We start from the raw sequence: 15264 nt of genomic DNA on the forward strand, positions 1-15264 counted from the left end.
GCGACGACGCCACCCGAGGAGGGAGGTATCCTCCATTTGGAGGCGCCCCCATTCAGTGACGGGCAACCCCAACAGGGAATCTCTTCCCTGTTGTTCGATCGAATTAGTAACCAATGGTTCGTCGTCGTCGGTGGCTGCCAAGATCGGAACCGATGCGTCCCCTGAAGGCCTGCAACGTCCCGACCCCAGGAGGCATGCACATTCGGAGGTGGTTGGCATGCGCGACAGAGCGTCCGCATTCGTATGGCGAACGCCCTTACGGTAGGTGGTTTCAAAATCAAAGTCCTGGAGAACCTCCAACCATCGAGACAACTGTCCCGATGGTTGTTGAACTCGCAGGGCATACTGTAGTGCCGCATGATCTGTGCGGACGGTGAAATGCCGACCGTACAGATATGGGCGATACTGTTGGATGAAATAGACAATTGCCAACAGTTCCCTACGGGTGACACAATATCTTTGCTCCGCAGGAGACAACACCCGACTACCGTACGCGACCACCCGTTCCACGCCATCAACCACCTGGGAAAGCACACCCCCAATACCCGTGTTGCTCGCATCGGTGTCGAGCAAAAAGGGCTTAGAAAAATCTGGGTAAATCAAGGGAGGGGCTTTTACCAGGGCGTCCCGAAGGGAGCAGAAAGCAGCCTCCTCCTCTTGACCCCAGTGGAACCGAACCCCTTTAGATGTTAAAGCGTGCAGGGGTTTTGCAATTGTCACAAAATCAGCGACGAACCGTCGGTAATACGACGCGAACCCAATGAAACTCCTGACCTCTCCCACCGAGGTGGGAGTCGGCCAGGAGCTGACACACTGCGTTTTGGCGGGATCGGTAGCAATACCTGAGCGTCCCACGATGTGCCCCAAATAACGCACCGAATCGCGCAACAAATGGCATTTTTGGGGCTTGAATTTCAAATTAGCAGCCCGCATCTTTAGGAAAACCGCCCGCAACCTCTGGAGATGTTCGTCAAAAGTTTTACTAAAGACGATAACGTCATCCAAATAAATGAGGCACGACTCCCATTGCAATCCAGCCAAAACCAATTCCATCAAACGCTGGAAAGTTGCCGGCGCTGAGTGTAAGCCCATCGGCAACCGGTTGAATTGGAACAGGCCATGCGGTGTATGGAAAGCAGTTTTAGGCTTTGAATCATCGTCCAGAGGAAGCTGCCAGAATCCCGAAAGTAAATCCAGTGTGGAAAAGAATCGCGCTCCCGCCAAGGCGTCCAGCGATTCATCCATCCGAGGGAGCGGGTATGCGTCGGCAACCGAAATTTTGTTAAGACGCCGGAAATCAACACAAAATCGCAACGAACCGTCCTGCTTTTTAACCAGGACGATCGGCGCTCCCCAAGGGCTGGTGGAAGGAGAAATGATGTCGGCGGCCAACATGTCATCAACAGCCGATTTGACATGGTCCTTTTCGGCGGGACTCAACCGAAACGGATTTTGGCGAATTGGCGCGCTGTCACCCGTGTCAATATGGTGACGCAGCAGGTGAGTACAACCCAAATCGTATTTATTCCGACTAAAAACGTCGGAAAATTCCCGCAGTAGTGTTTTAAGTTGTTGACGCTCTGAATCTGACAGGTCCGTCGATCCCGCACAAAGCGCCTCGAGCCACCCTTCATCGCTGTCCGAATGCGGTCGCGGCGCAGGGACAACGCTGACGTGATTTGCGACGGGTTCCTCACATGGCACCGGCGTTGCGTGAGCAAGCACGGTCCCCTGTGGGACCACCACCGTCTGCGAGGCCACATTGAGGACCGCGATGAAGGGTTCACCGTCCCCTCTTACTATGGTCTGGGCCGGAAGTAAATGAGGTCCACTAACCCCGGCCCTAGACGGCCCCAGCAGAACCCCTTGGGCCCCAACACCCTTAGCGAAGGGCCGCCGAAGTTTCAAGGGAATCAACATTTGCGCCCCCGGAGGTATGCGCACCGTTCTCTCTACGAATGCCGGCACCGTCGCGAACGCCGTCCGAGTCGTAACAGGCGATGGCAGAAACGCCATGCGTCTGCCCGACGGGAGCTCAATACATCCCTGGTCGATCAATATCCTAATCGGCATTTTGGCCAGGAAGTCCGTCCCCAGCAGGCACGGAACCGCCAGCGAGGAGGAAACAAAAATCGGCCCAGACAATTTAATATCCCCAATACAAATTTGGGCACGAATTTGTCCGATGATGCCAAGTGAGCCCCCGTTAGCCGCATAGAATGGTACGTTAACAGGCATCAAAGGACGACTCCGGACAGGGAGAATATTGTAAATCAACTCCGAAATAATGGTCGCCGATGCTCCCGTATCGACCAGGATGCGCACTTCAACCCCGTCGATGTGCCCCACAACGGCCGACGACCCCGACGATGCGGCTACCACACGATCGGCCAGCACGGACCACTGGCCGGGTTCGATATGAGTACCCGGGGTGGTGCGTGATGGTGCGATGGTGCGCGATATCGGCCCCCCTCTCGTTGCGGTGTTTGAGTGCGTGACGGGTGTGTGCGTGGGCCAAACATGTGGGGTGCCGCGACTCGCCGGGTTATGATGGTGGAGCTTGTGATGAGGCCCGTCGTCCCGTTGAGGTGTCGTCCCGCGCTGTCGAGGAGCGCGGCACCCCGAGGCGACGTGGCCCCGGACGCCGCAGTTGAAACACCGCGGGAGCGCCGTTGGAGGAGACGGATGGTTGAAACGGCCCGGCCCGTCCCGGCCCGACCGTGCTCCTGTCGCCTGTTGCGGTCGGTGGTCGACGGCGTAGAGCTCCTCCGTCGGAATGGTGGCTGCAGCCACCGCACACCCCGCCGATGCCCTGCTGGCTTTCCGCCGCAGTGACAGGAGGTTGGCGTGGAGGAGCCGCGCCGCCTGGAGCGATGTCATCTCCTCGTCCTCCCGGGCGACGACCGCGATGTCAAGGTCGTCTGCCAGGAGGAGGATCTTCTCCGTGACCATCGCGTCCACGCCGTCGTCGTCCATACGAGGGAAGGCCGACTTAGCCATCGCCAGGAGGCTCGTCCGATATGCTAGGGGCGACTCCTTCTCACCCCGCTTGCGGTCGTAAAATTGCTGTCGGCATTCAGCCGATGGTCCATAGACCCTGCCCAGCAGCTGTAGTGCCATCGGTAACATAGACCGCTTCTCTCTCGGCGCCGATGTGAGGGCGGCGAGCGCGTCGCCGTCGAGGAGCGCCGGCAGCGCGCAGAGAGCCTCCTCATCGGACCATTTCGCCATCTCCTGATGGGCGAGGAAACGTCGGCGAAAACCGGCCCAGTCCCCCTCCGCGCCGATGAACTCCTTCAGTGGGGGCAGTCTCTGATGAAGCGCAGCGGTCGTTGTGGACTCCCGCAGGCTGATGTCACCACCACTCGGCTGTGCGTCGGTGCGAACGGCCGATGGGATCGCCTGTCGCTCTTGTGATGACGTTGCAGCTTCAGCGACGGCGATGTCGGAGCGGATGTCTAGACTGGCCACGCCCCGAACAGCTGTAGCGTCGATGGCGGGAATTTCAAATTCGGACTGCTCCGAAATGGCGGGAAGGCGCCCTGGTCGTTGGCTCGCCTCGCCCCGTGTTGGATCACCGGCCCCTAGTCGCGTGATGGTCTCCAGCGTGGCGGCAGCGACATACAGCAGCTCCGCCAGCCTCCCGTGAGCCAGCCGTAACGCGTCTGGCTGCGGCCCCTCTTCATTTCGATGCCCCGGTAAGGAGGCGTCAGGCCCCGGCTGCACCTTGTCTTGTGGAGCCGTCTCGGGCTCGACGATCTCGGCAGTGTCTTCCTCCTGCGGTACTTTGGCCCGCGCTGTTTTCCGCGTGTCCATGTTCGAATTACTTCTGACACCAGTTGAAGTACCGGTGAAGACGCTTGACGCCGAGGTTGAGGCACACGTATATTTATTTCACAATACGACAGTGGGCATATACACACTCGAGGGGGTATCGGCCCCCTCACCCGTATAACTCGGGATACACCCCTAGCTAACTCTGTCCTAGCCCCGAATCCTCCACTAATGGGCTAGGGGAGGCTAACTGGCCCGACACTGGTAAGTCGGGCCCGGTACCCGGAGTTCCAGACCAGCTCTTACAAGAGCACCGGCTCTGGCTTTCGGGACCACGCCGCTGGCTCAGTCCTGTCCGGCCCTGAAAAGGACATCGAACTAGGGGAGTCCAGGGCTCTATCTAAGACGTCTTCAGTCTTCTTCCCTTAGCTTAAACATAACTGACTCGAGCCCTTTGAACATCCCCTTTTATACCCAACCCCTCCCTGAGGGGTGGGGCCCCGGGGGATCATAACGTTCGAACCAGCCCCCCCCCCAGGGTGTCTGGCTCGGACGTCGTAGAGGGCACCTCCTCGTGCACTTACGTAGCCCCGCCCACTGTGTTTGTTTTCCATAGGCTGCCATGCATAACGGGCCCTCTCTTTAACACCCCTACACCTGTATAAAAGACAACACACAGACACGAAGACGCAGAGACAGACACTTAAGCAGAGAGAGATAACACAAAGACACAGAGAGAGAGACACACATAGGCACAACAGAGAAACAATGCCTCGGTGTCGAGGCCTTAAATAGAGAGAGAGAGGGAGGCAGAGAGAGAGAGGGGGGTAGATAAATTAGCATGTCAATGAGAGATTTGGACCTTTCGTGACTGCAGGAAATACTAGAGCAACAACACAAGGACACAGAGAGAGAGAGAAACCACACTTAAAAAAAAAAAACTTAGTAAAATTTTGAAATATAATGCAATGCAACACAGAGAGTCGGTCAACACACAATTAACGCATAGCCTGGTTGATTACGTTCTTCCAACGATTGCTAAATTAGAAGTTAAGTGTGAAATTTTGAGAGAGAGACAAGACACGGACACACAAAGACAGACACACAAGTAATGAAGAACGTAATCAACCAGGTAGGGTGTTGACGGTTAGTTTTCTCTTTCAGGGGTACCTGATGATGATTGCTTGTGTTGCAATTAAAACGTGATATGCTCTTATTTAATTTATTTTTCTTTCTACGTGACTTTACCGAAAGAACCAAAGAGTAATTCCTGCAGTCACGAAAGCTCCAAATCACGTTTGAACCACCTCTACGGGGAGGATTTAAGTTTGTTTTCTCTCTCTCTCTGTGTCTCTGTGTTGTGTCTCTCTCTGCTTGTGTGTCTGTCTTTGTGTCTCCGTGTCTGTCTTGTCTCTCTCTCAAATTTCACACTTAACTTCTAATTTAGCAATCTTTGGAAGAACGTAATCAACCAGGCTATGCGATAATTGTGTGTTGACCGACTCTCTCTGTTGCATTGCATTATATTTCCAAATTTGACTAAGTTTGTTTGATTAAGTGTGTTTTCTCTCTCTCTCTGTGTCCTTGTGTTGTCGCGCTAGTATTTCCTGCAGTCACCAAAGCCCCCTCTCTCTATGCCCCCCTCTCTGTCTATTTCAGGCCTCGACACAGAAGCGTTGTTTCTCTGTATATCTATGTGTGTCTCTCTCTGTGTGTCTCTGTGTTATCTCTCTCTCTGCTTATGTGTCTGTCTATGTATCTCCATGTATGTGTTTTGTCTCTCTCTCTCAAATTTAGCAATCTTTGGAAGAACGTAATCAACCAGGTAGGGCGTTGACTGTTATGTTAGCCGACTCTCTGTGTTGTATTGCATTATATATATAAGTTTGCTAGGTTTGTTTTCTCTTTCATTCGTACCTGATGATGATTGCTTCTGTTGCAATTGAAACGTCGTATGCTATTATTTCATTTATTTTTCTTTCTACGTGACTTTACTGAAATAACCAAAGAGTAAAAATGTATCACAAGAGGAATTTAAAGTATCGCGCACAGACCCGATTCCCTGCAGTGTAATAAAACCATAGACTTGCATAGAGACTGATTGACTGAAACAGACACTCACATAGAGACCCATGTCTCACAAGGAGGCTCAAAAACTCACATATGGAACTATAGACTCACACAGAGTCCCATAGACTCACACAGAGGCCCATAGACTCACACAGAGGCCCATAGACTCACACAGACATCCAAAGACTCACACAAAGACCCATAGACCCCACACGGAGACTGATGAACTAACCCGGAGCGCCGATGTGCATCCCCATGTGCAGGTGTGGTCCGTACTCTTCTTTGTCATGCTCTTCATGCTCGGGCTCTCCTCCATGTTTGGCCACATCGAGAGCATCCTCACCCCACTGCTCGACCTGCACGTCTTCCCGGCCAGGTTCCCCAATGAGGCGATCTCAGGTCACTACACGCCCTGCCCTCTGGGCCTACGGGCCTCTGTTTGGGGTCTGTGGGTCTCTGTGTGGAGTATATAAGTCACTGTGTGGGGTCTACGGGTCTCTTTGTGGGGTCTATGGGTCTTTGTCTGGGGTCTATGGATCACTGTGTGAGTTTACCGGTCTCTGTGTGAGTTTGAGTCATTGTGTGGGATCTGAGGGTCTCTGTGTGAGCCTACGAGTCTCTGTGTGAGTTTATGGGTCACTGTGTGGGGTTTGTGAGTCTCTGTGTGGGGTCTACAGTTGTCTGTGTGGAGTCTATCGGTCTCTGTATGGGGTCTACGGGTCCTTGTATGAGTTTTTATGTGGGGTTTATGGGTCTCTGTGTGAGTCAACAAAGTCACCACTCTTTTGAGCCTCACGGGCGCCATGAATTGCCCTGCACCCCACGTCCCAGGTCTGATCTGCGGCGTTAGCCTCCTCATCAGCCTGCTGTTCACGCTGGGTTCTGGCAGCTACTGGCTCATTGTGTTTGACAGCTACGTGGGCTCCCTACCGCTCCTCTTCACTGTCATGATCGAGCTCCTTGCGGTCATCTACGTCTATGGCTACCACAGGTGGGTGCCGTTTGATTAAATGGTTTATTAGAAACATTCAGCCATGCGCTGGCTTTACGAGCATCACTCATCGTGATTGGCTGAGCCTCACTGCCTCCTCACTGGAGGCTGAGAAAACCGGCACGTGACCTGGGACCTACAATAGTGCCGCTTGGGGAGACAACACGGAGACAAGACTTTAACGAGACGGAGGTGAGGCAAGACAAAAATGAGACGTAGACAAGACGGAGGCGGAGATGAGACGGAGGCGAGAAGAGGTGAGACGGGGACGAGACGGAGGCCAGGCCAGACTTAGACAAGACGGAGGCGAGGCGGAGACTCGTCGGGGGCAAGACGGAGGCAAGGCTAGACAGAGACGAGACAGGGGCGAGACGGAGGCGAGATGAAATGGAGAAGAGATGGAGGTGAGATGGAGACAAGACGGAGACGAGACGGAGACGAGACAGAGAAGAGATGGAGGTGAGACTGCGCTGCATGTGTTTTTCCGTGACAGCAGCGTCATCACGAGCAGTGTAGTCACGACGCGTTTTGTACTGGCATCTCGCGGTCAACTTCGTGTGGTCGAGCCACAGGGGTGGGCGCAATCAGCAAACTCTGTCACTCAGTACATTGGCACGAAACCGCAAAAATCTCGATAACTAAACCCGCGAGAGGAAAGGGTTTGCTGCATTACGACACCCATCCGGGAGGTTTGGTCTGATCTCTCCCCTTACGGTCGTCTTCGGAATAACTGCAGGTGGGTGCCGTTTGATAGACATTTTTTTTCCGCTCGTGGTAAAAAACCTTCAGCCGACATCTACACCGCTCGCGGTCCCCACTCGAGTGGGGCAGTGAGCCCAATCTCCCTTCTTTAAACTGCACACGTGGTGGATCACACACAGGTGTTGCTCACACTCCACTCCCGTGGATGTAGAGGATTGGCCGTACCCTGGCTTTGCCAGGAGAGGGTGGTACAGCGAAAATGTTGACTCCACCTGTTCCTCCGTCTGTACGGGATAGAGTGTTTCCCCCTCTCATGTGTGGGTTTTCTATAGGTGCTGCGGTTTCCTCCCACATATGAACACTCATCATTGATTGCTCAATGACACCTTTGTATATAGGGGACCGCAGAGCTTGGGAAATTGTTGGTGTGCTGGCTCCTCATTATTTGGTTGTTCCTGCCTTCCGGCCTGTTTGTGGTTCCTCTGGGTGCCTTTGATTCATCCTTTGTCTTTCTTCGAGAGCAGTGACTCTTGTACGGCGTTACACATCACAAATTACACTTATAAGTGTCGCCATTGCACCACCCTGTATCTCGTTTCTATCTGTCTTAATGTCTCTATCTCTCTCCAGGTGTTATCAGTGTATATTTCTGTGGCTACCTCTATGTCTGTCTCTCTCTGTGCAGGTTCAGCAGTGACCTGGAGTTCATGACAGGCCGCAGGCCTAACCTCTACTGGCGGGTGATGTGGTGCGTGATCAGCCCCCTGCTCCTGGTCATCATCTTCATAGCCTATGTGGCCATGCAGTCCAGCACTCCCTTCACCTACGAGACCTGGAACCCGGACTACGTGAGTGCATGAGACGCTCTCTTTTGCTCTGTATCAACAACAGCAACAATAACAGCCACCATTCACCACTAAGTGGCGGTGATGTCACCATGGCACTTGTGCCAGGCTGTGTACACTTTGAGGCTATCACGTGAAGTGCCGAACGCCTGCTGGCAGGTTACTGAACAGACCCAGGTGTCATGGGTTGACTGACTGATATGACTGGCAGATGCACCACCTGTGTCCCTACTCTGCCAACTTGCTCTGCTCATCGTTGAGCGGAGCACGATTGGCTATGTACGGTATGTGAACATCGCTGCTCTGCCCTCCACTGTTGTTGGAGGGCACCTACCTACAACGGCCCAGTAGCATCCTTCACGAGCCTCCTCCACTTGACACTGCTGCTACCAGTCATCAGAAAGTTCACTCAGCACATTAGTTCATCTCTTTTCTAGCCCATGCCATGCCCGTTTAGCCCCCTCTATCTGGCCAAATAAAAGCTGCGTCGGCATGCGGTGACTAGGCATTTGGGCTACACGAACCAGCCAATGCAGACGCCTGCAGGTGGAGCTCACTGATGGGAATTTGTCCAGATCTTTCAAGGTTTTGTGAGCTCCTCACACAATTCAGCCTGGTTAAACCCAGGAGGGATCGTAGGCAGGCCAGCCTGAATGTTTATAGCCAACGCAGATGTTCCGTTTGGGGGGTCCACGTTCTCAAACTATAATAAAGGGAACGCATGGCTCTGGCTGAGAAGACTCGAAGCTTTCTGTGGAGCGACAGACCAGGTATCTTTCACAAAGCATTACGCAGCTGATGAAAATATAATGCCACCCGACTGATTCGGAGTGAGGTCTCTGCTGTCAAACCGGAGCTGGTCATAAGCTCACTGCCCTGGGAAGTAACACTCTCCACTCTCTCTACAACTGCTCCATCAACAATGGGGAGTTGATGGGATGGAGTGTTTGATGATACAAAATACTCAGACTGGTGCTTTGTTTTGTTGGGACTGGTGATAAGGCCCCACCTCTTAGTAGCATGCTCCAGGTTAAGCAGCAAAATCTCCAACTCCTCCTGAGTGAGCAGTTATCACCACATCATTAGCATACATAGCATAGTTGACCAATAGGGAGCCATGCCATGACCGCATCCGAGCTTCAATCAGCCTCCCATTGAATTTGCTTTAGCAGATGAATATACAGTGAGGGAAAAAAGTATTTGATCCCCTGCTGATTGTGTACGTTTGCCCACTGACAAAGAAATGATCAGTCTATAATTTTAATGGTAGGTGTATTTGAACAGCGAGAGACAGAATAACAACAACAAAATCCAGAAAAACGCATGTCAAAAATGTTATACATTGATTTGCATTTTACCCCTCTGCACAACATGACTTAGTACTTGGTGGCAAAACCCTTGTTGGCAATCACAGAGGTCAGACGTTTCTTGTAGTTGGCCACCAGGTTTGCACACATCTCAGGAGGGATTTTGTCCCACTCCTCTTTGCAGATCTTCTCCAAGTCATTAAGGTTTCGAGGCTGACGTTTGGCAACTCGAACCTTCAGCTCCCTCCACAGATTTTCTATGGAATTAAGGTCTGGAGACTGGCTAGGCCACTCCAGGACTTTAATGTGCTTCTTCTTGAGCCACTCCTTTGTTGCCTTGGCCATGTGTTTTGGGTCATTGTCATGCTGGAATACCCATCCACGACCCATTTTCAATACCCTGGCTGAGGGAAGGAGGTTCTCACCCAATATTTGACGGTACATGGCCCCGTCCATCGTCCCTTTGATGTGGTGAAGTTGCCCTGTCCCCTTAGCAGAAAAACACCCCAAAGCATAATGTTTCCACCTCCATGTTTGACGGTAGGGATGGTGTTTTTGGGGTCATAGGCAGCATTCCTCCTCCTCCAAACACGGCGAGTTGAGTTGATGCCAAAGAGCTTCATTTTGGTCTCATCTGACCACAACACTTTCACCCAGTTGTCCTCTAAATCATTCAGATGTTCATTGGAAAACTTCAGACGGGCATGTATATGTGCTTTCTTGAGCAGGGGGACCTTGCGGGCGCTGCAGCATTTCAGTCCTTCACGGCGTAGTGTGTTACCAACTGTTTTCTTGGTGACTATGGTCCCAGCTGCCTTGAGATCCTCCCATGTAGTTCTGGGCTGATTCCTCACCGTTCTCATGATCATTGCAACTCCACGAGGTGAGCTCTTGCATGAGCCCCAGGCCGAGGGAGATTGACAGGTCTTGTGTTTTTTCCATTTGCGAATAATTGCACCAACTGTTGTCACCTTCTCACCAAGCTGCTTGGCGATGGTCTTGTAGCCCATTCCAGCCTTGTGTAGGTCTACAATCTTGTCCCTGACACCCTTGGAGAGCTCTTTGGTCTTGGCCATGGTGGAGAGTTTGGAATCTGATTGATTGATTGCTTCTGTGAACAGGTGTCTTTTATATAGGTAACAAAGCACTCCCTTTAAGAGTGTGCTCCTAATATCAGCTTGTTACCTGTATAAAAGACACCTAGGAGCCAGAAATATTTCTGATTGAGAGGGGGTCAAATACTTATTTCCCTCATTAAAATGCAAATCAATTTATAACATTTTTGACATGCGTTTTTCTGGATTTTGTTGTTGTTATTCTGTCTCTCACTGTTCAAATAAACCTACCATTAAAATTATAGACTGATCATTTCTTTGTCACTGGGCAAACGTACAAAATCAGCAGGGGATCAAATACGTTTTTCCCTCACTGTAGAGTGTGGATCTCTGTATCAGTCTATGGGTCATTGTAGGAGTCTGTGGGCCTCTATATGAGTCTGTGGGTCTCGATATAAATCTGTGGGTCTCGATATGAGTCTGTGGGTGTGTATGGTGAATCTATGGGTTATTGTATGTGGCTGTGGGTCTCGGTATGAGTCTGTGGGTGTCTGTACCATTTTATGGGTCTCGATATGAGTCTGTGGGTCTATGTGTGAGTCTGAGTCTCTGTGTGAGTCGATGGGTATATGTGTGACTTTGTGGGCTACACAGCAGCAGCAACAACATAACCCCCCCTCCCCGCAACTGAAAAATATTGGTAGAACCCTCCTGAAAAAGAGTCTTGATGCTCGGTGAGTCTTTGCGGGGTAAATAAGCGTAATATCATTATAACACTATCTACACGTACACATAAAGACAAAGATCCCCCTCATAGCCTTAACAGATAGTTGGGACAAGCACTGTTAGCGAGTGCCTATTAAGGCCAGCACAGCACACAAGGGGGTGACTAGCCAGCACCATGCCAGACCGCCTTTGTCTACCATACCAGGTACTCATTTGAGGCTGAGCCGACTTAGAGGAGGCCCAGGACCGGTTCAGATAATCGTCACTGATGTTGGCCATGAGCGGGAATCGAACTCGCATCGCCAGGTTTGTAGCGCAGCATGCTAACCGCTACACTACCGCTCCCCACACACATACACATGCGCACACACGCAGGACAAGTTTCCGGAGAAGCAGGTGAGGCCGTACCCGTCTTGGATGGCGGCGGTGGTGGTGCTACTGGCCGGCGTGCCCTGCCTAAGCCTCCCACTGGTGGCCCTCTACCGGCTCGCTCAGGGCGGGTGGCCTCCACAGACTCCTCCTCTTCCTCCTCCTGGGGGCCTCAAGATGGGGGACCCTGCCCACATTGGTGGCCCCAGCACGCGGCTCTGAGTGAGCAGCCGGGACGTGCGATGCCGCGTCAGTTTGACAAGGCGGGTGACCCGAGGTCATTTTTCTGAGTCAACGTCGCGACGCATTCGGTTTGGTTTTGGGGGTCCATTCCTCCTCCCTGTGCCCATTCCTGTCGTTGGTCCATCTCCCTCGTTTTACCCCTCCACTGGAATCAATTTCTCCATGAACAACAAGCAGCATTGCCCATAGATTCAGAGCTGCACCATAGACTCAGTGTTGCACCATAGACTCAGCGCTGCACTATAGATAATAAAGATTTTTGGATTAGATCGCGTATGTATAAATGTGTCGTAACCCTCCACCACCCGACACAGCCAATTAGTAATGGATTTCATACTCTTTGGTTCTTTCGGTAAAGTCACGTAGATAGAAAATGTATAGATCATGACGTTTCTATCGCAACACAAGCAATCGTCATCAGGTGAGACAAACATCAGGAGAACTGCTGAGGTAGGAGAAAGCTGCTGCAACAAGATGGTATATAGGCTTCAGGTGGGCTCAACCCAAAGGTAAGTAGGCAGAGCTAGAAATGGAGAGAGACCCACACACAGAGACACAAAGAGAGAGACACACACATAGAGACACATACAGAGAGACACAGATAGAGAGAGAGAGACACACACAGAGAGAGACACACACAGAAACACAACACACAGAGAGAGAGACACACACACAGGGAGACGCACATATAGAGAGACGCACAGAGAGAGACACACACGGAAACAAAACGCCAATTTGTTGCTACTCCACAACATTTACAATTTGAGTACGGCATATTCTTTGATTCTTTCGGTAAAGTCAAGTAGATAGAAAAATAAAAATAAAGTAAATAAAAAAACACTAATGTAGACTGTAGCCTGGTTTTAAATCGGAGTGAGTGTACTGGCAGTCTATAATGTAGACTGTAGCCTGGTTCTTAACTTCGGTGAGTGTACTGGCAGTTTATAATATAGACTGTCGCCTGGTTTTTATGCTGGTGAGTGTAATAGCAGTCTATAATGTAGACTTTAGCCTGGTTCTAACCTTAAATAAATCGAAACAAAAACCACAACGTTTTGATCGCAACACAAGCGGTCGTCATCAGGAAAAGGGGGAGAAAAACATTTTGTGTGAGCCAGCCGCATTAAAACGATGATAGGCCACTGCAGAAGTATTGGTCCTACTGTGTTTCAAATCTGCCTTATGCTCACGAACATGGTCTGAGACATGTCGCTTAGTTTCCCCAATGTAACTGCTGCTGCAGATACAGCTTAGTTTGTAAACGCTAGGATATTACATGTCAGGAATCTTGTCCTTCAGAGGGGATCAGATCCAGAATTGTATGTACTGTGTTAAATCTGACCTGGATCTTGTGTTTGTTCATGATTTTGGAAATATTTTTGGTTACCCCTGCTATGTATGGCAAGGTGATCGTTTTGATTGGATCCAATCAAGACGATGGTACTTTTCAAGCCTACTGGCTATCGACAAAGATTCGTCCATGAAGCCATCCATATGTAATAAAAGACTCCGTCAGGCACTGCTGGTCTCCGTTGGTCTTTTATTTAGGTTCTTTCTCCACACCCTGCTGGTCTCCTCCGCAGACCAGCGTCGTCTCACGCGCGCCCCGCACGCGCTCCCTCGTCAGCTCCTCGCACGCGCCCCGCACGCGCTCCCTCCTCAGCTCCTCCACTCTTCCTCACACCCCGCTGGTCCTGACAAGGGACCAGCGTCTCCTCTCACGTGCCGCGCACGCTCCTCTCGCGTGCCGCGCACGCTCCTCCGTTAGCTCCTCCTCGCGCGCGCCCCGCACGCGCTCTCCCGTCAGTCACTCCGCTCCTCCCCGCTCCGCACACCGCTGGCCGATGGTGTGCCGAAGCCCCATCAGCCACGTAGCTGATGGCGCGGCGGCCACGCAACGTGGTCCCGCTTCTTCACTCCAACAACTGACCCCGATCTCTTCCGGGCTCCCACTTATATCTTCTTTCCCACGTGACAGGGCAGTATGGGCCTTCCCATACTGCCCTGCTGGCTCCACCTCCCTTCACCTCGCTTCCCATTGGAGCCGAGGTGAACGGCGGCCCCTCCCACACGCCCCCCATACCGGGCTCCGCCCCCCAATACCCTGGGCCGTGTGATTGGGCCAGAGCCCAGCAGCAACCACATTTACGCTCGCATTACATGACCCCCCCCCTGATGAAAAATCCAGCCGTCCCGGCTGCAATAGGATAAAATAATGCGAGTGACGGCATTACAATCAGGAATCACCCCAGACACAACGGAGAGTACAACGACAAACACAATTAATTAAAGGGAAGGGATCAGGATCCGGTACGGAACACCAGCCCATCCTCCGTGCAACAAGCAAGAAAGAATTAAGGAATGGAAGGCAATGCACAACAACGGTAACCGACACGCAAGAACGGCAGATGCGCATAATCTAGAATGCGGTGTCTTCGAGCGTGTCCGTGTTGCTGGTCCATCCGCCTGGCTCAAGTCCAACTTCAGAGAACAACTGGTAGAGCAGGAGTGACGAACAGGCGCTCCACTCCCCCTTCAAGTCCACATCCAGTTAGCACAACCGGTGACACCCAGTGTGGCAGGCGCCGAAGATCTGTGACAAGAAGGAGAACCCAACCCCCTGAGGTACAGCACCACGAACGCACATCCGCATGTCGTACACGACAGCCACCCGGCCCCAGGGTAGTGGAGATGATCCTAATCTGATCGTAAGGAGAAAACCAATAAATACACAAAAATCGACGCGATGGATGCCCTAGTATCTACATTTTAACAAAAAAATATGATTTACACGTGACAACAAACATTTTCCTGCTCTTGCCCATCAGCAGTCCTCCCTTGAGGACCAGCACAGACATCTCACGTACACAGCATCTACACACTGTCACTCTCAACACAGCCCCCGGCCGCACACCCTCGCGTGGAGAGAGCAACGCTCCCCAGCGGCAACATTTAACCTGCCTTCGCCCGCACCGTGGTCGTCCAACCACAGCAATGTCCACTGGCCATCCACTCGGCCAGTGCAATTTCGGGGACGAGACAATGGCACATCGCAACGACTCAGCCACGCTCCATCCCGTGCTATCCCATCACCAATGGACACACCCCAGCATCTTATAGTCTGATGCTTTACAGACAAGGGAAGGTTCATCCCTTGGCAAGGCCAGACCCCTTCGACCCCC

At 52.0% G+C, this 15264-nt stretch overlaps 1 protein-coding gene across 2 annotated transcripts in view; it reads left to right on the top strand.

Annotated features, from left to right (window-relative positions):
- The window catches only part of LOC133352944 (sodium-dependent neutral amino acid transporter B(0)AT1-like), a 136246-nt gene extending 122709 nt beyond the window's left edge, over positions 1–13537 (top strand). The window contains exons 11-14 of one of the 2 annotated variants that reach the window (XM_061568950.1): positions 6108–6243; positions 6676–6835; positions 8223–8385; positions 11846–13537. In XM_061568950.1, coding sequence (XP_061424934.1) covers positions 6108–6243; positions 6676–6835; positions 8223–8385; positions 11846–12061 — 675 coding nt within the window. In that variant the 3' untranslated portion in view covers positions 12062–13537. Of the gene's footprint in view, positions 1–6107; positions 6244–6675; positions 7098–8222; positions 8386–11845 lie in introns of those variants that run through there. The other variant, XM_061568951.1, reaches the window with a different exon arrangement.
- The last annotated feature ends 1727 nt before the right edge of the window (positions 13538–15264 follow it).

The sequence above is a fragment of the Lethenteron reissneri genome, chromosome 42, assembly GCF_015708825.2.
Source record: "Lethenteron reissneri isolate LAM-NWPU_2019-01 chromosome 42, ASM1570882v1, whole genome shotgun sequence".
Lineage (NCBI taxonomy): Eukaryota > Metazoa > Chordata > Hyperoartia > Petromyzontiformes > Petromyzontidae > Lethenteron > Lethenteron reissneri.